We start from the raw sequence: 25,248 nt of genomic DNA, 5'->3' as shown, positions 1-25,248 counted from the left end.
GATCAGTCATCCTCGATGCTGCGCTATCGTAGCATATCGTATACAACGTTGTGTGAAAGGTCGCTCGTTTTCAATTCGATCTAATTGATTTGGCATATTGCAATTTACACTGGTTATCATGAATATGTGACCAACACGATTCACAAAAGGTTACCTCTACAATTATTATACAAGCTTTTGCGCTAGATTATTATAAGCGATTTGCTTAATGCTAGATGTAGGAAATGATTGGAATTAGTGTGCTCTAGTTGTTAGAAATTAATGTACTTCACGCGTCGCGTTCGTAACAACGGATAAATGTGGATTTTTACGGTTAGCAAAGGAAGTGTTAGGTATTCCCCCTGGGGAAGGTTCATTTATTACGTCCATCGTTATTCCCCCCTCTGTCACGCTATTTTCCTATACCTAATACACGTACTGTCACACTTTTCTAGACTACCCTCCCCCAAATGATGGACCTTGTATTTTGAACGTTCCCCTGGATGTATACCGCATTTAGTTCACTACTGGACTGCGAACTGCGACATTATAAGTGCGAAAACGTAAATAAAAGTGCGAGATTGCATCAAATCAGGTTGATGTCTTCGGCGCACTATTTCTTCAATCTATGGAGAACAAGTGCTCTGAAGACACCGAGTTGATTTGATGCAATCGCGCACTTTTATTAGCGTTTTCGCACTCGTGAAAACTAGTGCGATAGTCCAGTGGTGAACTAAATGCGCTATAATGATATTTTTTTTTTCTGCTAAAATGCCAAGTCGGGGCATCGTGCAATGAATACGCCCCTGTCTTGGAATTTCTGTTCCGAGCGTTCCAAGTCTCTGACAAATATTTACTGACAGTGACGACAGTGACAGAAGACCGCAGCATAAAATCAATAAACGCAAATTTTATGCTCCCCGCACAGATTGGCTTGGTCCGCTGATCAGGGATGCCAAATATACAGATTTTTCTGTAATTATACAGATTTTTTCGCAGCTTATCATTTATAGAATTCTGTATACCAATATTACAGATTTTTGGTAAAGGATGCAGATTATACAGATTTTTCAAAAACTTACAGAATTTCATACAGATTTTCCGTAAAATAATACAGATTTCATACAGATTTTCGGAAAAAGTAGTCATACAGATGATACAGATTTTTGGAAGGCCAAAATACAGATTTAAATTTGGCAACCCTGCCGCTGATGGCTTTGTCCCGATCGCGTCGTCGGGCATTGATTTTTCCGTAAAAGAAATTTAAATTGAATTAAAGTTCTTTATGTTTTGTGTTTAGTTTTATATTTAAAGTGCCGTTGGTTGTTTGTGCGTGATATTTTGTGGTTTTGTTCGTTTATCGTGGTTGAAAATATAGTTATTTGAGCATGGATGATGGCGATTCTAAATCTGGCAAAAATTCGCCTAAAACCGAGGACAAACTCGGTAATTGTTATTGGTAAGTATACATTGAAATACAGAGAACTATAAAAACTTATTATAATTGAAATTCTTCCTTAAAATATTGAAAATAATATTAGGCTAAACTATTTGTGACATAACCTCAAATTAAAATTGTTTACTATCATAGCATAATGATACTCACTCTCACTGTCGCATTCTTTCTACTCTCACTCTCTGTTTACACCTTTCTCAGCGGAAAGGAAAGGAATCTCAACATTGTGGAACTGCTGTGTGTAACGTGCTGCCGTTGGTTCCACGAATCATGTATCGGATTTCAGCTGGGCCGCTTGGTACCGTTTATCATGAACTATGTGTTCGTCTGTAAGAACTGTTCCGTAACGGGCCTGGAAAGCTTCCGGAAGACCCAGGCCACGATCCCGCAGATGTGCATGACGGCCATTGCCAATCTGCAGCAGACGTCGGTCAAGGAGGGCAAACCGAAGATGCTGTTCAGCAAGGATAGGGACATTATTCCTTTCATGGACCACTACTGGGAGTCGATGACGACAATGAGCCGGCGTTCGACCCAGTCCTGGTACGCCACGGTGCAGAGGACTCTGCTGAAGGACATCAATACGGTGTTTGCCTATGAGGAAACAGCCGATGGGCAAATGTACGGACTGGTGACGCAGGATTTGACACAGATCAAGCCAAATTACGATGAGGCCACTGCACAAGGTAAGTGATTTTGGGTTTGAGATTCGGACAGTATGAGTTAGGATTTGCTAGGAAAAAAATAGGTAGCTTGGTAAGACATTCCACTACAGGGATTTTTCCAGAAATTCCGTCAGAGTTTGTTCAGGAACTCATTTAGAAATACCTTTTAGAATGCCTCACGAGACTCCCTCCGACTTTTCACGTTGTTTTTCTTGGTATTCATTCCAGAGATTCTTCCGGATTCCTTTCAGAATTTTTCCAACAATATTACCGGGATTCTTCCTTGAGAATGTTCCAGAATTCTTTAATTTCGAATAATTTATCGTGGACCATTTCACGCGGATCCTGCAGAATTTCTTTCTAGCACTATTGCCAGAGCTTTCCCGCTATTGTTCCCAAACTGCAGCATAGTTGTCCCATATTCTATGGGAATCCTTATTAACATGCGACGGCTCTACCCCATTTGGCATAACGGCCATTTGGCATAACAAGGATTATGCATATTCTTTCCAAGAAGGCTGTTCTTCGTATTTTGCCAAACGGCATTATCCCAAATATCCATTATGCCAAATGACCTTTATGCCAAACGGCGTTATGCCAAATGGGGTAGAGCCACATGGGACAACTATGCTGCACATCATGGCAACGCAGTCCCTCGTGGGATTTTTACGGAGTTCCTCCTGCGTTTTTCACAAAGACATTTTCTGGGATTACTGCCAAGATTTATCCTGACATCTTCACAAGAGTTGCTCTCAGAATATAACGCAGATGTTGTCGCGGAATTCCTCCTAGAGTTTTTATCGGAATTCCTCTTGAATAGTTCCCAAGAGATTCAAGAGAAATATTCAAGGAGTTTTACACGAATTTACAGGATTTCTTCCGAAGTTTCTACTGTAATGTCTTTAGGAAATTTCCGTGAGCTTTTTTCTAGACTTTCTCTCTAGATTTCTACAGAAGCTGCTGCTGGGATATTTACCAAAGATTCGCGCGGCGTTTCTTTTAAAGTTTCACCTGAGATTTCTCTTGGAGTTCTCCCGGCACTTTTATTTGCCTAATCAACAGGTCAGGGTATTTTTTTTTCTTTCGGATTTTCTTCTGGAGCTATTGCTTTTTGTTCAGATTTTTCCAGATGTCCCAAGATCCTTGGTGCTAGTTCTGGGATTCCTTTAATTCATTGTAAAACATTCCCGAAGAAATAACAGAAGGAATACAGATTAAATCTTTACGAGAAACTCCGCAGACTTATTCAAAAAATCTCGTGAAGAACTTAAGAAGATATCCTGACAAAATCTGATATATCTCGAAAAATAGTTGTGGGAGTAATCCCGCGAGAAAATATTAGGGACATTCAAGGAGGAACTGTTAAAACCTGTAGGAGAAATCCCACGGAGAGATCAGAGAGAAATCTTTGAAACCCCTCTGGAAATCTCCGGAAGAAATTCTGCAAAAAATCCGAGATAAACTGTTGAAAAGTTATCTCGATAAACCATTAGCAGAAATTCCTGATGGAACTTTGCATAAATTTAGGAAGGATCTCCGGGAGGAATCCAGCGAGAAATTGGAGCATATCGGGAAAATCTTTGCAAGAAATGCTAGGATCAACTCTCAGAAATCCCGAAAGAACACCGAATTATTTTCGGAACGAACTATTTGTGGGAGCCAATAAACCTCTGAATGGATGCATGATAAATTCATCGAAGAACTCGTGGGAAGAACTTTGCGAGAAACTGTAAAAGAATTTAAATGAGAAATTGTGGTAGAAATTTGATGAAGAATTCAGCGCAGAGAATAGACATCCAAGCTCAGTTTCAAAACTGTGCATGGCATTTAACGATGTTGCGGTTTGTGAAATTACTGATTGGACTCTGGAAAACTTTCTAATTGATTTTTCAATGTGTTAGGATGTCATTTCTTTTTGCAAGAAATTTCAGGTGCAAGTGTCAAAGCACAATTGAGCTAAAAGAACTCTGAAAAAAAGTAATATTCTTTTTGGTTTTACTAGCGAAGGAGTTTTTTTTTTGGGATACAAGTTTTGTAAAATTTGGGCTATTTGTTGAATAAAAACTTTCAAAATTCCCTCCTGGAAAAATCAGGGAATTCTATTTTGTCTTAGACACCTTGTATAAGGCTCGAATGAGAAACGCATATTATACAAAACTGAAACAGCACTTTTCTCCAGAACGAAAAAAAGCGAACAAAACCAGCGTGTCAGATTGTCATAATTGGAAAATGTAGATATTAGCGTTACGTAATAATAGATGGCTGACAAACTTAAGCTACAACTTGTTCCTTGGTGCATGGTATTTACGGTATACCAAAGTGGGTATACCTTACAGAGGCGTCCCTTGACCATCAGACTGACCTGTTCTACAGATTAAAATTTTACTAGGGTATCGCGCCACTTGGGCGGTGGCTTCTATATTCGTCTGTTTTCCACTATAACTCAGTCAATTTTGAACCAATTGACATGAAATGTTGTACACGGGTAGATACTATACCTATCTCACCACATTCCAAAAGTTGTGTCAATTGGTTCAAATTTGACTGAGTTATAGTGGAAAACAGACGAATATAGAAGCCACCGCCCAAGTGGCGCGATTCCCTAAATGAAAATACGTTTTGAGTTGTTTGATACTAGCCTTGTTCAGATTGCTCATACTATCTTTGCTAGATTTTTTTTTCGTTTTTAATGTTTTGAATTTCATCATTAGCAAATAATCAAAATTACCATTTTCTGAAAAATATCTGTTGGATTCTCATCCTTAACAAGGTGGAAGGTGTCGGTTATTTTTCATTTCTATGTAAAATGCTTATTCCTTGTTGAGTATATAAGTCACTGCGACCTGTTTTTAGATCTATTGTGACAAATGCCCCAGTTCAGTTTAGCTATGTCAAGTGGACGTATCACCATTGGAGTTAGCAATAATCAAACCTTGACTGTAAGCATAATCCCAACACGGTGCCACACTTCGGATGAACTGTACTACCGCATTGGCGTTTGTTCTCCAGACATCAACGGCACAGACAAACAGACGTAACACCTTGAACGATTTTCATGGAAATCCATCGCCCAGTTCACACTACCATCACCTGGTGGAAAAGTTGCACGAATCACTGTGTTGTGCAATATCGTCAACAGAAGGCGCTAGTGTGAAACGTCAAACGCATAGAAAAACGATGCGCACGCCTCTGGTTGTGAAAGCCACAACTATGAAAATTTAAAATGATCGTTAAAAGCGTGGTCGATGAAAATTTCGCAAGTGTTACGTCTGTTTGTCTGTGTCAACGGGTTCTATCAGCCCCTTGTCGAAGAAACTAATTCTTTGAGCTGCAATTGGCTTCTTTAGCAGTGTTGAGATAATTCCATATTCGGAATCTGCATGCCAAACTGAGCCGAAATCCAAATTTTCGTGAATTTTGGTGCCCGGCAACCTATTTAAAAATCATTTTGAAGTTTGTATGGGAGCGATTTGTCGGATCACCCCTCGTCGCATTTTGTACTGGGCGGAGCTGTCAAGCAGTTGCTCAGCTGTCAAAAGGTGATTTCAAAAAATCTCTTTAAAATTGATTTTAGGCACCAAAATAAAGTTCTTAAAATCTGAAAAAAAATCATAGTGGCTCAAAAAAAGATGCTCTTTCGTATAAAATCGAAAAAACAATACATTTTTCTAAATCTAAAAACCCAATTGCCGGGCAACGGCACAACAAATGCTCCGAGTCTTCTGTATCTATGCCGCAAAAGCGACATACATCATCTTGAAGTTTTCCAATTAGCTTCAGATGATACCGGCTCGGACAATGACCTGTTAGAAGGCCAGTTCTTTTTTAGAAAGTTCTAGAATTTTACGAGTGCTTGAAACGTCCGGCTTTATGAAACGTTTCGACTGCCTCGCAATAGTGGTGTTTTCCCAGTTGGATTTTATTTTCTCATGCTCCCATGTTTTAAACTCCATGGTTCAGGCCCTATGAATTGATGAGACGATCCAAGTCTTGCTAACATATCGGCTTGTTCATTTCCTTCAATTCCACAGTGCCCTGGAACCCAAAATAGCTTTACCTGATTACGGCAAGTTAACTGTTGAAGTGACTGAATACACTCCCCTTTAGAAGTGCATGTTGCTGATTTCAAAGCATTTAGAGCTGCATGGCTATCAGACATCATGCAAATTGTTGAATGTCTGTAGTTTCTGCGTAAGCAGATATTACTGCATTCTAAAATCGCCTGGATTTCAGCTTGAAAAACTGTAGGTCATTTGCCCATAGGAATCGATATGTTGATCCCGGGGCCAGTCACTCCTGCGCTTACTTGGTCGTTCAATTTCGATCCATCAGTATAAAATACGATTGATCCTGGGTATAGTTCTGGGCCACCATTTGTCCACAGATTTCGCCCAGGATTATTCACTTCAAAATAGCGTTCAAAATTGTATCTTTTGCTCATCCAATCACTATTATTTACGATTAGAGAGCCGATACTAATTGTTTTCAGAACACTGAGATGCCCTCTCAGGACACCATCAAAAAGTTGTGTGGTTCTTTTGAGCTTCACTGCACTCTTTACAGCTTCTAATTGAACAAATTGATGCAGCGGAAGTAGATGAAGTAAGTAAAGTGTCAAGCGCTTTAGATGGTGTACTTCGCATTGCACCAGTATTATCGGGCCGCCACCAAACCGGACTTCGCACAATCAAGTCGCGACGCGACCCAACTCGCGACGCTTTTTAATCATGTCAAAAGTAGTGCGCATCCTTCCCGTTGTCGTCAGCAACACAGCGCACTAGATGCGAAACAGTTGCGACACTTGTGGACCAAGAAAATGGCAATTTTTGATTGAATGTCGGTCTTGATTCCAACCGGATAGACAATAATTGAAAGAGTAGCTAATGTTTGAAGTTTTTCCAGTTTTTTCTGTGCTAATCTTTCATTTGTTTTAGGCCACCAGACCAGTGATGCATAGGTAACTCTGGGTCTCACAATTGCCGAGTAAATCCAGTGGATCATTTTCGGTTTCAATCCCCACTTTTTACCAAAAGTTTTTTTTGTTGATCCATAGAGCACTTGTAGCTTTACCAACTACATGCTCAAGGTGTAAATACCAATTTAGTTTGCAGTCAAGATAAACTCCAAGATATTTGACTGTTTTTGAAAGTTACAAAACAGTTCCTTTCAGTTTTAAGTTAGTAATTGATAATTTTCTCCGTTATGTAAACGGCACGATCGTGGTTTTAGAAGGATTTATGTTCAATCCTTCCTTATCGCACCACGAGGAGACTAAATTTAAGGCAGTTTGCATTCTGTTAGTGATAACGTTGTCATATTAACCACGAACAATTATGACTATGTCTTTAGCGAAGCCAATTATTTCGAAGCCTTGTGCTTCCAGTTTTTTGAGAAGATCATCAATTATCAAAGACCACAATAGAGGTGATAGTACACCTTCTTGTGGGCACCCTTTTACTGCTCTAACGGTAATACATGAGCTGCCAAGGTTAAATGATATTTCTCTTTTTGATAACATTTCTCCAATCCAATCAACAATGCATCTGTCAAAACCACGTCTTGATATAGCATTCCTCATTGAATCCTAAGACGTATTATCGAACGCTTCTTCAATATCAAGAAACGCAGCAAGTGAAATCTCCTTTGCTTCAAAGGATCTTTCCAATTTTGTAAGCAGATTATGAAGTGCTGTTACTGAAGATTTGCTCTCTCGATATTGTTCGTGTAGTTGAAAATCGTAATTTCTGACACGCGAAAATCGATGTTTCTCCTAAACCGTGTGTCGGACGTACATCGGGCACAGTGCGTTGAATAGAGGGCCAGGTCCGCTGTCCAGCGCACTAGTCCGACGTTAGGTTTCACCTATAGATTTTGAGAAAAATCGATTGTCGGGTGTGAGAAAACTTCGGGTTTAAACCGCGACGACAATATGCAAATTGATTTTTGCTCAATGGGATTTTTGTCAAATATGACGATTTGATATACTCGCCTAGTATTTTTCCATTATTTTCAACCGACGATAAACTTATGGGTCTGAAGGATTTTGGTGATGATTTATGCTTCTTATTTGCCTTTGGGATAAAAGTGACTCGCACTTTTCTCCAAGCTGTAAGGATATGGCTTAATAATAAGCTTAATCGGAACAACTTGGTTAGGATAGGTGTTAAGATTTCTTTACCCTTCTGCAGCAGTACAGGAAACATTCCATCCCTACCCGGCACTTTGAAGGGTTCAAAGGAATCAATTGCCCATTTAACCTTTTGTTCAGTAACAATTTGATCGGCCAGAATGGTGCCTTGTAACCCATCTTCATAAATATATATCCTGGTTTCATTGGCCTCAGTTTGCGATACAGATGTATTCTGGTTGTCAGTGAAAGCAACAATAGCACACGGAAAGTGTGTTTTCATCATTGTTTCTAAGATTTCTTCGGAGCTCTTTGTAAAAGAACCGTCTTTTTTGAGAGTTCCAAGACCTATTGAATGATCTTTTGCGAGGACTTCTAGCAACAATCGGAGTACTTTCAATGTTTTCACATGTGTGCCTCCAATTTATCCTCTTCGACCTTCGAATTTTTCTGTTATAATTTGTGAGGGACTCTTTGTATTTTTCCCACTGTTATGTTCTTTTAGCCCGGTTAAATAGCTTCCGGGTTTTTTGTCGCAGTTTTTGCAAATTACTGTTCCACTAAGGAACATCTCTATTCGAAGAGCGTTTCTTTGGTGCACAAACTGTCATGAAAAGCCTGTTTGATTATGCTCGAAAGTGTCGAAGCGCTTTCTGCAAGCTCATGACGAGAATTTGAAATGGCATTTAAGTTATCCATTCGCGATAAAAGTTTTGAGGTGTAGATCTCCCAGTAAGTCTTCCTGGGATTTCTAGTAGTTTCTATAAGTTGACAGCCAGCCTCATATTCAAACAGTATATGCTTGCGATCAGATAAAGAAATTTCCTCTGACACATGCCAATTTTTGATTTTTTTCCGAGAGTGTAGGGCTACACAATGCCAAATCCAAAACTTCCTGTCTAACAGCGTTTGTAAAGATAGGTTCATCGCCTCTGTTACATAAATCGATTTCATTTCTTGAAATGAAATCTAAGAGGTGTTCTCCTCTACTATTAATGTCTGTGCTAGCCCATATCGTATGATGAGCATTTGCATCACAACCAATGATGAAAGCTTTATTTAGCTTTCTGCAATAAGAGACAAAAGCTGCTACTTCCGGTGGAGGTACATCATCCACATCTCCCGGAAAATATGCCGAAGCTACACAAATTTCCGTTTTTCCGTGGATTGTTGGTACTTTCATCATAATTGCAACCATGTCACGATTAATTAATGTAAAATACTAAGTGCTATGTAAACAACTTCTGAGTATACAAAGGTTTTAATTCATACATCCATTGAGCCACAATGAGAACATCTTCGAATAATCTTCTTAAGCAAGGGGGGGGGGGGGTGGAATGGGTGAAATCACAGTGATTTTTCATTTGCTTATTTTGAATGAAGAAAACGTATCATTCAGTGGTTTTAAAGCCAATGCTGTCAGATTCTATTACAGAAAGTCGTTTACCACCTTTTCCGGGACAATGAGCCATTTTACGAAGTGACAACAATGTTGATGATGAAATTAATTTTCACGGGTTATTGGACGCTACCTCCTGTCAAAATTCATTCATAAAATCGGCTCGTAAAATGGACTAGGGTATGTGTGCCATCAGTAATCTCATGCTCTCATTTTCATGGAGCCATATGCTTAATAAGGGAACCAATACCCTGTATGTCCTTATAAAGTATGTCATTTTAATAAATTTCGAGATGGTCAAATTACAATTTGACTAGTTCAAAATTAGATTTCTTACCCTATATTTGGCCAGAAAATTCCATACAAATTTAAACTCATTTGCGTCAGCTAAGCTTTTAACCATTTGAGCTGAATCTTTCACAGGTTATTCTTCTCTTTTTCTTCGTAATACAAATGTGGCCCGGTCTAGTGTGTGAATCGTACACACATGCCTGTGTTGTTTTGTTTTTGGGTGCCGGGTTAACAAGTGCGACTCTTTCAACTGCTTTCCCGCATAATCACAAACTGTAAATTCAACATTTCTCATACTGTAGATGACTATTAGCAATTGACATTCAACCATTTCTCAGACTGTCAGAGATAACAGTAAGATAACCATACCATGTACAGATTTGCCAGTTTGACAAATTGTAGTCCGCCAAATTACAGTATGTGGAATAGGCAGTTAAGATTGGTTACCATAAAAAATTGCTCATTTTCCCTAACAAATTTTACGCAATACAGTAAAGGATATGGTCAAGATACTATCCTGTTTTTCGGACAATTTACTGCATAGCAAATGGTTGGAAAACAGTTTTACAATAATTCTAGAAGAAACCCGTGCACTGTATGGGATATTATTGATTAATGGTCTTTCATGGTATTTTAAGCTTATGATATGTGGTTCTGCTATATTTGAACCGATTAAAATTAAAAAAAAGCGATTTGGCTTTCATTTTTTTATTCACGAATTCAGCGCCCTATGCTGGGCTAGATAGTACGTCTGACGATTAAAACTAGCTGTGGATCTTCCTCCGGTGGGGGCGAATTTCCAATCGCAAGAGAACTCAGTTTCCGCCCGCAGCACGGGAAATCCTTCGCTACTCCTTTTGTGCGGAACTGCTCGCAGTCGCAGTCAGGCCGGAACAGGTTCCTCCAGCCGAGCCTCCAGCTGATTTCAGGTTCGCGAATTCTGTAAAACAATTTGCATCCATTGAGATATACCTAGCACAAAAAAAAAAACAAATTTAATAGCAAAACTTACCCATGTTTCATCCAGACCGCTGCAAGCGCTTCGAACTGTTAACCGAGGCAAGCTTTCCGTTTGTTGTTGACTATCAGGTCGCGGGCGGAAATTTTGTTCTGTTTTGTTTTTTTAATGCAAACTGCAAAGTTCGATGGCGGTACAGATACTAACGAAAGCTACTATTTGACAAACTGTTGATTTCAAGTTGCATACAATATAATGCACATGTGTAAGTGTGTTGCGCAAATAAAATCATAAACCGTATGAGAAAAGGTCATTCTATATTGCCACCATGTCTCCTGATTTTGCATCACTATAGGTAAATCCAACGGAAGCTAACGATCCCTCCGCATCTGGTGGCAGGTATGAGAACGCTATGAAAAACGTGACTCCGCCAAAATTTCACATGGCGCAGCATAGGCAAAGTGCACTTTTTTCACTTTTTCATATCGAATTCCGCATCGTAGAGAAACAAACGAGCACTTTTTGGAAAGAAAATTTACTCCTCTTTCGGATGCGCTTAGATCCGGTAGATACTTACGAACAATTTATGTGATTAATTTGAGGAGCTCTTGGATTTTTTATGTAAACAAACGATTTTCTCCTTATCTCACCAAGCGCCTCTACAATTGGAGGTCATCTGGATTAGCCTATATAATTCGACAATTTCTGCACAGTATGACATATTGTTACAGTTTGGTATGGGTTAAGAAGACCGTTCTTGGCGATCGAATGCTTCAAATTTCATAGTTTCAACAGAAAAGCACCTGTTCATGGTACAGTAACAGTAACATATAAAGGAGACATACTGTGTGGAGATTACCACAAACTGTATTTGTCTATGCGGGTCTCTCTTTCTTTTTTATCGTTGCTCTTTACACACTCAAATTAATCCATTCACTGTGTGTCATGCATAAGCATTGTATGATAAATAATTAAATTGTATTGTAAATTATTTTATTAAATTAAATATTTAATTTAATATGCATTTTATTTATCAGAAAGCGCCGCTTCGTTTGTGAATATCACTTGAAGTTAAGTAATCTTCTACTACTTTATTAAATGTTTTTAGCAACCAATCGTTCAATAAGATTTTTTTGGCGTGTATAATTTTGATCATCATCATCAACTTGTCGCGTGCGTTTTGTGTTTTGATGATGGAAAACGTCTGTGTTGATTCATAAAAACTCTCGCATGCAGATAAAAACGGAGAGGCGCACACGAACGCGAGAGAAATCAGAGGCGGTTCAAAGCATTCACGTACGTAAAAGGGTCACATGACTCTTATTGTTTAGTTTAGGGAGTCTTATTATTTTAGGGAGTGGTTGAAGATTATTTTTTTCTTATTTCTCTGCCATAATAATGCCGTTTTAAAATTATTATTATTATTATTGAAATATGATTATGCTATTATTATATTTTGAAAATAATTTTCAAAGCATGCATAATTATTCCTGCCCTTGAACTGCCTCTGATAATCACAGCTGAGTTTGAGTGTGCAGTGTGCCACACCGAACCGAGTCAGAGCCGAACGAACCGAAGTGGGGGTAACAGAGGCGCGGCAGTAAAACTTCTATCTACTCACTGGCTGATCGGGAATATTCAACATTCAGTTCGGCTAGAGTTCCCATAATAATTATTGCGTTTTATTATTCTGCAATCTGTTTTGTTGTATGCATTCGTTACCTTTAGGAGGCGCTCGAGCATACAGTTCCAATTCCAATTGGAATAAAAGAAACCAGGGAAGTGTGATACATAGCTGAATCGGGAAGAGTTGGACGGGAAATACGACACGTCCGCAACAAGCCGAGTTTGTTCCGGTGGTTGATTACAGTGAGAGCACAAGTGCGTTCGCACCGCACCGCACATCGGTGGTCTGTATAGCTACCTACATGTTATAGAACGTTTATTCAAACGTTCTGGATAATTCTGACGCAACCACGAAAGTCGTGTGTGCACTTTGATAAGCGAATTTGTACAGAAAAAGGAGAAGAAGCGTGCAGGAAGTACCCAATTTGGGTAATCGAACCTTATCTGCAGCGAACAGACGGCAATGGATGACAGTATGTAACCGATGTGTGTGTGGGTCTTCCCATCTAATCATTCTATTTTCTCCTTCTGATTTCAGGCACACAAAATTTGGCCAAGGCCGGCCGGCAGCAGAAGCGAAAGTTCCCCAACAGTGACCAGGGTGGGGCTCTGGGTAAGAAAAGCCGCGTCGGCACGGAACTAGCGCTGGTAAAGCTCCCTGCCCATGGGTATCCGCTGGAACATCCCTTCAACAAGGACGGCTACCGGTATATCTTGGCCGAACCGGATCCACACGCGCCGTTCCGACAGGAGTTTGACGAAAGTGCCGACTGGGCTGGCAAACCTATTCCTGGCTGGTTGTACCGGGTCCTGTCGCCGAATGCGGTCCTGATAGCATTGCACGACCGGGCTCCACAGCTGAAGGTGTCCGACGATCGGTTGGCCGTTACCGGAGACAAGGGATACTGTATGGCCCGGTGTACACACTGTAAGTAGGGTCTCGAGGGGCATCTCATACGAAATATCTTCCACCGTTACGCATTTTACCGATATTTTTTGCAGACGTCACCCGCGGCAGTTGGTACTGGGAGGCAACGGTCGAGGAGATGCCCGAAGGATCTGCCTGTCGGCTCGGTTGGGGCCAGGAATACGCCAACCTGCAGGCTCCGCTCGGTTACGACAAATTTGGCTACTCTTGGCGATCCCGGAAAGGAACACGCTTCCACGAATCGCACGGAAAGCACTACAGCGATGGCTATGGAGTCGGAGATACGCTCGGTTTCATGATAGTGCTTCCGGAGGCGAACCCCGCCGGGCACATTCCGAACACATTCAAGGATCGACCGTTGGTCAAGTTCAAGAGCCACCTGTACTACGAGGAGAAGGATAAGGTAACGGAAACGCTCAAGTCGCTGAAAGTGCTGCCAGGGAGTAAGATATATTTCTTCAAAAATGGAATCTGCCAGGGCGAAGCCTTCACGGATATGTATGGCGGAGCGTACTATCCGGCCATATCGGTTCATAAGAGTGCAACGATCAGCGTAAATTTTGGACCCAACTTCAAACATCCCGAAGTGGAGGAACAGTTCAAGTGCAAAGCCGTAAGTTGTCGATTGTCACATGATTCTTGCACGGTTATTAACATGATTTTCTTATCCAACAGATGCAAGGACGCGTCGAGGAGATGATCTGCGAGCAAACCATGGCCGATATGATGTACTTCACCGAAAATGATGGCAAACTGCGTCTGGATACGTATAGCCTTTAGTCCGATCTACACCGACCGTATAAATAAAACATCTCATCGTTTCACTAGCCCGTAAGTATTTAACAAACTACATATCCAGATAAATTTATTTCATTCCGAACGTTCATTTCCCGAAACCTCCACGACAGTTAGGGCTGGGTTCCAACTTGTACGATTCGTTCCACTGGGCGGGTGTTTTGGCTTCGATTGAGAGGGCATGCACAAAGTTTCCGGCCAGTTTTTCCTTGACGATTTCGTTCACCAAACGATGGCGCTGTTGGGGGAAATTTGAAACCATTAATTTTGTACATTTTATAGCATAGAACTTAGAAACATATAATGTGGTTAATAACACAAACCTTGATCAGTGGCAGCCCATCGAATTGGCCGGATACCACCAGGACCTTGAAGTGCGTTTCCGATCCCTTGGGTACGTTGTGCATGTAGGACTCGTTCACTACCTCCAGGTGCACCGGGGTCAATTTTGCCGTAAGCCCTTCGTGTATGGCTGTCTCGATAGGTTTCTCGTGTGCAGATGCGGTCGTTGCCATTGTGCGAAGCGCGTTGCTACCGACCAATGTTATCAGAGTTCTCGAGGGGAAAGCTGCTGGAAGTGATGAAATTCGTCAATAACCGAGAAGGTATTAAATTGATCTAATAAGAGTTTATGGCAGCAACAACATGCTGAGGTTCGATTCCTGCTCGGTTCAGAACCTTTTCGTTATGCAAATTTATTTGACTTTCTTGGGCATAGAGTATCTCCGTGCCTGTCACATGATATACACATGTAAACTGATAATTGACAGAGGAAACTCTCAGATAATAACTGGTGAAGTGTTCATAGAACACTAAGCTGAGAAACAGGCTTTTTATTCCAGTTAAGACGTTGCAATAACTTGGAACGTCTCAAGAAATATTTTAGGGAATATGAATTCGTTCAGAGTTGAATGTATCAATTCCTTCCGAAAATACTCAGAGAATTTCTCCTGGAATTCTATCCAAGATTCTTCCTTGAATTCCTTCCAAGATTCATCCTTGGGTTTCCATCGAAATTCCTTGTGTAAATTCTTTCGCAGTTTCTCAAAGTACTCTTCCCACTAAATCTTTCGAAGTTCTTCCTTGAAATTGCCAGATTTTTGTTTTTCCTCGGGATTTGCTGGAGTTTTTTTTTTCTGTTAGCGGTTTCTTAAACGAAACAGACCGACCCGGTGGAACTCAACGACACGTTATAGGAACTCGAAACGGGGTAGTGTGATTTGCGGTTGGTAAGATGCGCTAAGCGAACTGGTCAGGTTGATGGTTCAGATTAGACTGATGTCTCCTTTATTAGTTTGCTCTCTCGAGCCCTTTGGCCCAACCGATCAGAGCATCGGCTATCTACCCGAAATCTACCGACTCGAATGTCGGTTTACATCGAACGCATGGAATGCGCAGGTATATATCATTTTTCAGAATTTTCAACCAAGATTCTTTCCAAAGTTTTTTTTTCTCAAATTCGCTCCTAGAATTCAGCAGTCAGTCGGTTTTCTCGATAGGGCGATGGAAGTGCGAGTGAAAAATCCGGGATCAGAATCGCGCTACAATATTCGTTGGTCAGTCGGTTTTCTCGGTAGAGCCATGCAAGCGCGAGTGAAAAATCCGGGATCAGAATCGCGCTACAATATTCGTTGGTCAGTCGGTTTCCACGGTAGGGCGATGGAAGTGCGAGTGAAAAATCCGGGTTCAGAATCGCGCTACAATATTCGTTGGTCAGTCGGTTTTCTCGGTAGAGCCATGCAAGCGCGAGTGTGGAATGCGGAATCAGATTAGCTTGAGAATTTTCGAATGGCAGACAATTTTCAGGTAAGAGTGATGGGGGTGCGAGTGAAAAATCCGGGATCAGAATCGCGCTACAATATTCGTTGGTCAGTCGGTTTTCTCGGTAGAGCCATGCAAGCGATAGTGTGGAATGCGGAATCAGATTAGCTTGAGAATTTTCGAATGGCTGACAATTTTCAGGTAAGAGTGATGGAAGTGCGAGTGAAAAATCCGGGATCAGAATCGCGCTACAATATTCGTTGGTCAGTCGGTTTCCACGGTAGGGCGATGGAAGTGCGAGTGAAAAATCCGGGTTCAGAATCGCGCTACAATATTCGTTGGTCAGTCGGTTTTCTCGGTAGGGCGATGGAAGTGCGAGTGAAAAATCCGGGATCAGAATCGCGCTACAATATTCGTTGGTCAGTCGGTTTCCACGGTAGGGCGATGGAAGTGCGAGTGAAAAATCCGGGTTCAGAATCGCGCTACAATATTCGTTGGTCAGTCGGTTTTCTCGGTAGAGCCATGCAAGCGCGAGTGTGGAATGCGGAATCAGATTAGCTTGAGAATTTTCGAATGGCAGACAATTTTCAGGTAAGAGTGATGGGGGTGCGAGTGAAAAATCCGGGATCAGAATCGCGCTACAATATTCGTTGGTCAGTCGGTTTTCTCGGTAGGGCGATGGAAGTGCGAGTGAAAAATCCGGGTTCAGAATCGCGCTACAATAATCGTAGATCAGTCGGTTTCCACGGTAGGGCGATGGAAACGCGAGCACGAAATCCGGGATCAGTGGTCATCGTGATCAAATAAATCATAATCGTGATTGTTCCACACTGGCTGGTGGAATTGGAGAAGAGAGATCGCTGGATAGGAGGAACTTCGTAGACTTGGTGGACGACTCTCTTCTTGGCAGTGGACTGTATATGGTTCGTACTTGGGAAGTAAGGAAACCGTTGGAATGGAAAGACTTCTTGAACGTGCGGGACGATTTCCTTACTGGACACTTGAACACTTCACTTGGTCTTAGCACTTGGACTTGGAATAGAAACACTATTGCGGAGATTCCACCTGTTTAGACTCCTGCGCGAAAATTAGTTGCGTGGATTTTTCTTGCGTGGGCCCACAGATATAAAACCAGACGGCGTCCTGGTGAATATTTTACGCTGTGTTGTTAGGCACACATTTGGAGATAGTTTTGCATTGTAAACAAACATTTTTGACGCACCTACGCTGAAAATGAGCTTAATCATTTATTTGCGTCGGAATCTATAAATCTTCACAACGGGCAATACTACTTTCACTTTACTTTTACACTTTGGTACGATTATATTCGCGGTTGGAATAAAACTGACTCCGGTCTGGTTGCACTGCGCTATTTATACCCATTTGGGGTACTTCTTGAACTTTCGGGTATCTTCCAGTTAGCGTGCATCTAGAACTTTCAGGAGCTTTCGTGGTTAGTGCTTACGGTCGCCTGCTGTCATATTGGTGCTACCTGGCCTAACTGTCAAACTGGCAGACTGGCGATCAGCGCTCTCACTCATTGTTTACAATTTACATGTGAGTGAGTGAGTAGGAAGGTGTGCGCGTTCTAAAAACATTGGAATTACATTTGAAAAGGACGTAAAGCTAGGATAATATTTGAAAAGGGCTTAACAGAAAGTTATGATCTAAGAATTCAGATTTGGTGCTGATTAGTTTTGCGACATGAATCCCTTCCGGTACGGAACATACTCCCCCCGGTTGAGGCATCGTAGTCTCAAAACTTTTTGGTGGTCGTAGACGAAGACAGCGATAGACCGGGCGAGATGGCAGCAAGCATTCCAGTCTGTTGAAGGTTGGTCCTCTGGAGATTTCTTCTTGCAGTTAGGAGCGATGAACCTTGTTCGGGGAACTGAGTATCCGTCCAGATGAACAACCTTGGGCTCCTTGCTGTTTTCGAAGCGTAACTCGGTTAAAACATCCGCTTTGTGTAGCTGAAGAATTGATCCGTAGGCGGTGACCTCGGCGGTGACTGCCATGTCATTTAATTCTTGTATCTCGTAGACCATCGCATTGGGAAACAGCACGCTACTGGGTACTTGGACAGGCTTCAACTGAGGTATAGCACTTCGGAGATCTATCCACCTTTGTTGAGATTCGTTGTCTAGTAGCTCTTCACTATTGGGCATGACTTTCCAAGTGTGTTGGATTGAGGGCTCAGCCATTATGCCAACTGGTGAAAAGGTTTCGAGTGGAACAGAGGGGCGCTGAACCTCAGAATACTCATGCTTTTCCATACCTGTCTGGGATAAGACTGACGATTGGGTCGTTGTGTTGGTGATAGGAAAACGATTGTCCTCGGCATCTTCATACTTAGCGAGAACCTTGAGCATTTTCTTCACGATGTCATCGTAGAGTGGCAGATGTTTCTCTCTTTGCTCTGGCGACGTATGCTGTAAAGATTCGTATAAAGCGGAATTCCATGTTTGTTCCTGGCATTCACTGTGTGCATTCACGGATCGCAATCGGGGGTTGTGGGTAATGAGATTTTCCTCAGGTTCAGCTTCAGGAGATGCGTAATCGACTTCAAAGTCTTCCTGGGTCGTAACCTGGAAATCAGATTCTTCGTCTTCGTTGGCGAGCATCAAAACTTCGTTCAAGGGCTGTATAGCAGACTGCGACTTCACACCTGTATCGAAGGATTCTCGATTGTAGCTGGAGCATGTTGGAGATAGAACTGCATGGTGGGGCATGCAGAACGCGGCTTGATGTTGTAAGTTGTAAGCTTTATCGAGGCGGCGACGACATTCACAGGAATAACATTCAGGAAAACGATTGAAGCATCTGTCCCGCAAACTTGGATCGCGATTGAATCGGTTCTCCAACATTATGGATCCTGACAGTGCTGGACCACGCCGGTTATCAAGTTGATCCGCAGTCTGTTTGAAAGGATGTCGAAAGTCAAATCGATCTATTGAATTTCGAGAATGCGTCGACACAGACTGGTCCTCGTAGATTTTGTTCGTTGGTAAACTACTGGAAATTGACGGATCATTCTCAAGCACTTCAACGTTTTCTACAATTGCAATGTTTGAGTGACGAACTGACGACTCAGGTGTTGCTGGAGCAGTGATAGTTCCCGTCACTATCCATCCGAGGCTGGTAGCACGAAGAATGGGTAGGTTGTCGCCCAAATCGATGCGGTGATGCTTGAGGATGTCAAAGAACAGTTCTCCTCCGATGAGTAGATCGATCTTGTCGGGAATGTGGAATGTTGGATCCGCAAGATGAATGGTGTCTGGTACATCCCAGTCGCTGACGTCCAGTCGTGTAGAGGGTACGAACGGTGTCACCTTGGGGGTCACCAAGCATTCAATAGTAGCTTGAAACTCGGTGAGCCTGGAGTGGAAAGAAACTGAAACCTTCTCACGGGCGATGCTTTGACGAGCATTGATTCCAGTGATAGGGACGTCGGCTTTCGTTTTTGTTAATCTCAAGAGATTGGCCATGGTTTCGGTTACGAAGTTTACCTGCGATCCACTATCCAGCAATACTCGGCATGGATACGGATTGCCATTCTTGTCGATAGCGTGGACCACGGCAGTGGATAACAGAACAGTTTTGGTTTCCTGTGCTGCTCGAAGTGCTGCTTTACTGCATGAACAGATCGTCGACACAGATGGGCTTGTTTTCAGAGTTGGAGAGTTAAGAGCAGAAACACTCATGTCGTGTACTGACTTCGGATCGAGAACGTTGTCTTGGACGTCCTGAGTGTTGGCTAGTTTGGAATCAGCATGCAACAAGGTATGGTGCTTCTTACTGCATTTCCGGCACGTTTTGGCCGAAGGGCAGTGCTTCGACTGATGGCCCTTACGGAGGCAATTGAAACAAAGACCGATGGATCGAATCTTCTCTGCTCTTTGAGCTGTGGTGAGCTGTTTCAATGCCGAGCACTGGTAGTTGAAGTGGTGATCGGAGCAAAAATCGCAGGAAGTGTCACTTGGATTTGAACACACGGCTGCGTTGCTCTTCTGGAGCGGCAGCTTGAGAGACGACTGCGTGGGCTTCGGTTTGAGAACTGGCGAAGCTGGAACCTGTGACAACTCGAAGTTCTCCAGGACTTGGCAACGAGACTTCAGGAATGCGATAGTTGGAGTGTACTTCGGCAGTTCGGTGCTTTTTACAGTGGATTCCCAAGCCTTCCGAGTAGCCTTGTCGAGAGCAGCGGTGATGAGGTACACGACTAGATGCTCAGACACGCCGGTGAGTTCTTGCTTGAGATATCGCAGGCTCTCCACATGTCCGGTTGCCTCGTCGAGTAAACAGCGCAGCTCCTTGGATGATTCGCTGGATATGTTCTTCAGGTTGAGCAGGCCTCGTAGGTGACTTTCGACGATGAGCCGTTGGTTTTCATAGCGGTCGCTCAACACTCTCCAAGCTTGCTCGTAGTTGCCTTCGTTGATGATTTTGGCGTCGAGCGAACCAGCAGCAGCTCCAACTAGGGCCTTGTCCAGATGATACAGTTTTATTGCGTCAGAGTCGGCAGAATTTTCCATTAGGTCTTGGAAAATTGCCTTGAACTTAGGCCAGCTGGAGTAAGTCCCGTCGAATGTGGGAATCGGAACTTTCAGGGGTTGCTGCTGGACCACTACGTGCGGTGTGGCGACGGCTGGAGGAGTGTTGCGGTTGAGAGCTATAATCATCTCCTGGACTACGGTGGACGCTGCATCGTGACGATCCTCGAAAGCGGTGTAGATCTCCTCTTGTTCGTCTTTTGCGTCGTCGGGAATCAGGGCCATGATCTCGCTGTGGAACCTGCTAAATTCTTCGTACGCTGCTGCAAGTTTGCCGGTAATGACGTTGAGCTGAGCCAGACTCAGGTGTCTTTGGTCTCGCAAGGTGAACTGGATGCGAACCACCTTCTGCTCGACCTGGCTTCGTTGGCGGAAAAGTCCGTTCAGCTTAGTCATGGTACCGCGGTCTACTTGCTCCTGCCAATGAAATCCATGGAAAGATGATTCACTGCTTGATTGGCCTGCATTCGAAGGAGGATTTGGCACTACAGGCACTACAGGATTCATCGCTTCCACTGGATTCGAAACTCCCGTTGAAATTGGCAAAACTGCTGGGTTTGTTACTCCTGCTGGATCCGAGACGGTTCCTGGATTGGGAATCATCTCAGGATTGACCACGGGATTGTTCTTATTGACAGGCTTGATCGGAGAGTACTGCACTGGTGGCATTTTGGAATTGCACTTCACTGAAACTGTAACTGTAGTGTTTCACTTCACTCGAAGACAGGAACGTTGAAACTTCAGGAACTGGAATCGATGGGTCGAGATCCGGCTCGAAGGAACAAATTATGTTCCACACTGGCTGGTGGAATTGGAGAAGAGAGATCGCTGGATAGGAGGAACTTCGTAGACTTGGTGGACGACTCTCTTCTTGGCAGTGGACTGTATATGGTTCGTACTTGGGAAGTAAGGAAACCGTTGGAATGGAAAGACTTCTTGAACGTGCGGGACGATTTCCTTACTGGACACTTGAACACTTCACTTGGTCTTAGCACTTGGACTTGGAATAGAAACACTACTACTTTCACTTTACTTTTACACTTTGGTACGATTATATTCGCGGTTGGAATAAAACTGACTCCGGTCTGGTTGCACTGCGCTATTTATACCCATTTGGGGTACTTCTTGAACTTTCGGGTATCTTCCAGTTAGCGTGCATCCAGAACTTTCAGGAGCTTTCGTGGTTAGTGCTTACGGTCGCCTGCTGTCATATTGGTGCTACCTGGCCTAACTGTCAAACTGGCAGACTGGCGATCAGCGCTCTCACTCATTGTTTACAATTTACATGTGAGTGAGTGAGTAGGAAGGTGTGCGCGTTCTAAAAACATTGGAATTACATTTGAAAAGGACGTAAAGCTAGGATAATATTTGAAAAGGACTTAACAGAAAGTTATGATCTAAGAATTCAGATTTGGTGCTGATTAGTTTTGCGACATGAATCCCTTCCGGTACGGAACAGTGATGAAGACCGCGACGTGTATTTCCATATAACTAGTGGATCATATCACCTAACAGAGGTGGCTCCTAGATCCACACCTTACCCTACCCTACTAACCACCATTCCTTCCCGTGACAACTGTGGGGATGCTGTGGATTCCACGGTTTCTAGTAGCAACGGTTGTCGAACTAACATTCCTTCCCTTTCCTGATGACCGTAAGGACGTGGCCAGCGCCGTTATTGACTTTAAATAGCTGAACTCTCGAATTGTGCACATTGAGAATGGTTAGCTAGTCCCAAGCTTTCACATTCATTGGCTCTCTGTGCAACTTCGATTGTTCTGGTCAATCACGGAGTAGCAACTACGATGTGTACGGTTATCTTTGCTTTGCTTTGCTTTGCTTTGCTCAAATTCGCTCCTAGAATTCCTTTCGAGATTTTTTTCGGAGTTTCTTCTAGGACTTCTGAGAGTTGTTTTTGGGATTTCTACCAGAGTTCCGCTCAGGATTTCTTCAGGAGTTTTCCACGGGGTCTCTGCAGGAGTACCTGTGGGGATTTCTTCCAGAGGTTTTCTCAATATGCTTCCAGAGTTTTGCACTTGATTTCTTACGAAGATCCCTCCAAAATTTATCCAAATTTATTTCAGAAATGTTTCTTAGTGGATTTTCGGAATGGCTTCTCAACAGTGGTGGGGCTGGCTCACCGACACTTCCGGTCCGCTTTAGTGCTTTATGCATCATTGTGGCCAGGTGTTGCTCTAGTTTTTCCAACTGTATTGTAAAGCATGAGCGGTGATCCTTGGCATTCTTGTGTAAATTGGGGTAGGTACTCGAAATGTTGATCGATCACCGATTATTGCTGGCAGATGCAGTGGAAAGTTTGTCTTAATACGTATCAATCGTCTCTGACAAACGAGAAAAACTGCCGAAATTTTTCGGCTGTTCGAGTCCGTATGAAGTTGATCATCAATATTAACTTCTTTTCTCGATCAGCCTAGATAGCTGTGTAGTGTCGGTAGCGATTGTCTCAATTGGCTAAGAATAACACTACGGACCGCCTGTTCCGGTGGTAAGTATGCTTACCGTGCCTAGGAATGAATGGCTAGGGGGGTCTAATAAAAACCTAACCGCTAACGGAGCCTGTGGAGTACCAGGGCGCCCTCCACAGTATGTAGCCCTTACTGCGCTAACCGGAGCAATGGTGCAGTGGACCTTGTGTTTCTCCGAGACAATCAGCTGCCCTTCTTTAGTCTCACTTGAGGCTAAATAAGGGCGGGATTATGAAGATGTTGTTAATTAGTTTTAATTTTCACCTATATGGTTTCGCATTATGCGATTTACACAGTGTATTCTGTGTATCCTCGCCTTTGGCGTTTTCCAATCGATACCGATTTGGTTTTATTGTTGCTGTTCTTTGTTGTGCTGCTGTTGCGAAGAGTTTAATCTTACCTAGTTTGGGTAGTGGCTACGGTTAGGATAGCTCAGATCAATCTTCAGCATAAAAGAACAGCAACGATCAATCTTTGCAGACTTATGCAAAATGGTACAGCCCAAGTGGCCTTGGTACAAGAACCTTACTATCGTAAGGGAAATTTCTATCTAGGAAACCTTGTGAACCCGGTGTTTGCCACTTTCAGTAAACATGAAATGGCAAACTCGCGTGTCATGCCTCGAGCCTGTGTGCTTGTCAACAACGCAATAGTTGCTACACTCATCTCTGAACTAACCACCAGAGATGTATGTGCTATCACAATTGATGTATCTGTTGGAAACCTCAACAGGAAATACGTCTATTGTTCTGTGTATTTACCACATGATGAACCATCCCCTACGGATGCTTTCAAACAAGTCATCGCATACTGCACTTCAAAAGGCCTTCCGCTAATTGTTGGCAGTGATGCTAATGCTCACCATATCATCTGGGGCAGCTCAGACATTAACTTGAGAGGCTCCAGTTTGATGGAGTACTTAAGTAGTACAGATCTTGCATTACTTAACATAGGCAACCGCCCAACCTTCATGGTATCTGCTAGAGAGGAAGTGTTAGATATAACGCTTTGCTCTAGCAGAATTAGTCACGAGCTGACCAATTGGCATGTGTCAGATGAAGAATCTTTATCTGACCATCGCTATATCTTTTTTGAACATTTAAATGTTACTTCGCAAACATTGCGTTTCAGGAATCCTCGGTCAACAAACTGGGATCTTTATACTGATTTGGTTGCAGCCAAATTTCATGGATATTCACCATCCATTGACACTCCAAGTGATTTAGATGATGCCGTTGATAATACAACGACCTTCATCATGGAAGCTTTTGAAGAAGCATGCCCTCTACGGTCTGTGAAGATCACAAGAGGAACCCCTTGGTGGAACTCTGATCTGGCGAAACTCAGGAAACAATGTAGAAAGAGTTGGAACAGACGACGTTCGGCTGGTTCGGAGGCTTTCAGGTCGGCTCGCAAGGCCTACAGGAAAGCTCTCCGGTCTGCTGAACGATCCGGCTGGAAAAACCTTTGTACAAATGTTTCCAGCTTGAGTGAAGTCAGTCGGTTAAACAAAATCCTTGCGAAATCTAAGGATTTCCGGGTGAACGAACTTCGTTTGCCAAATGGCGATCTGACTTCCTCTGATGAGGAAGTTCTGGAATGCTTATTCAGCACACACTTCCCTGGATGTGTGGATATTACATCTTCGGATGATCCTGATGTCTTTTCTTGTAGTTATGATTCTTTAGCTTCGGCTCGGAGTATTGTAACTATAGAATCGATTGAGTGGGCTCTTAATAGCTTTGCTCCTTTCAAATCTCCTGGGGCAGATGGGATTTATCCTATTTTGCTTCAGAAGGGATTTGATTATTTCAAACATGTTTTGAAAAAACTACTTGTTTGCAGTTTTGCTACAGGGTATATTCCCAAATCCTGGAGGGATATTACTGTAAAATTTATTCCGAAAGTGGGTCGTGCGTCGTATGAAGAAGCAAAGAGTTTCAGACCTATCAGTTTGACCTCTTTTCTTCTGAAATGCTTAGAACGCATTGTGGATCATCATATCCGTGATGTTCATCTGGCCAACGTGCCTCTTCATGTGAACCAACATGCCTACCAATCTGGTAAGTCCGCTGTGACTCTTTTACACAAGGTTGTTTACGATATCGAGAAAGCATTCGCTCAAAAGCAATCTTGTTTGGGTGTTTTCTTAGATATCGAGGGTGCCTTTGACAACGTGCCTTTCGATGCCATATTGGAAGCCGCACGGAGTCATGGTATATCT

General features: G+C 42.7%; 2 protein-coding genes across 5 annotated transcripts in view; one reads left to right on the top strand and one right to left on the bottom strand.

Annotated features, from left to right (window-relative positions):
- Positions 1-1,161: 1,161 nt before the first annotated feature.
- On the top strand, positions 1,162-14,281 carry LOC134285664 (set1/Ash2 histone methyltransferase complex subunit ASH2). Of its 2 annotated transcripts, XM_062846900.1 has the most exons (5): positions 1,162-1,438; positions 1,637-2,121; positions 13,040-13,429; positions 13,504-14,042; positions 14,105-14,281. In XM_062846900.1, the coding sequence occupies exons 1-5, from the start codon at positions 1,368-1,370 to the stop codon at positions 14,207-14,209; spliced, it is 1,590 nt and encodes a 529-aa protein (XP_062702884.1). In that variant the 5' UTR covers positions 1,162-1,367; the 3' UTR covers positions 14,210-14,281. The 2 variants fall into 2 exon arrangements, with proteins under 2 accessions (XP_062702884.1, XP_062702885.1); XM_062846901.1 differs by lacking the exons at positions 1,162-1,438; positions 1,637-2,121 and adding an exon at positions 12,501-12,974.
- The window catches only part of LOC134285665 (bolA-like protein DDB_G0274169), a 25,110-nt gene continuing 14,107 nt past the window's right edge, over positions 14,246-25,248 (bottom strand). For 2 of the 3 annotated variants that reach the window (XM_062846903.1, XM_062846904.1), the window contains exons 2-3: positions 14,548-14,792; positions 14,246-14,462 (exon numbers count right to left, since the gene is read on the bottom strand). In XM_062846903.1, the coding sequence (XP_062702887.1) occupies positions 14,313-14,462; positions 14,548-14,792 (395 nt within the window). In that variant the 3' untranslated portion in view covers positions 14,246-14,312. Of the gene's footprint in view, positions 14,463-14,547; positions 14,796-25,248 lie in introns of all 3 variants that reach the window. The other variant, XM_062846902.1, reaches the window with a different exon arrangement.

The sequence above is a fragment of the Aedes albopictus genome, chromosome 1 (genome assembly GCF_035046485.1).
Source record: "Aedes albopictus strain Foshan chromosome 1, AalbF5, whole genome shotgun sequence".
Classification (NCBI taxonomy): domain Eukaryota; kingdom Metazoa; phylum Arthropoda; class Insecta; order Diptera; family Culicidae; genus Aedes; species Aedes albopictus.
The sequence above is the reverse complement of the archived record's forward strand: the minus strand, read 5'-3'. Positions and strand labels throughout refer to the sequence as shown.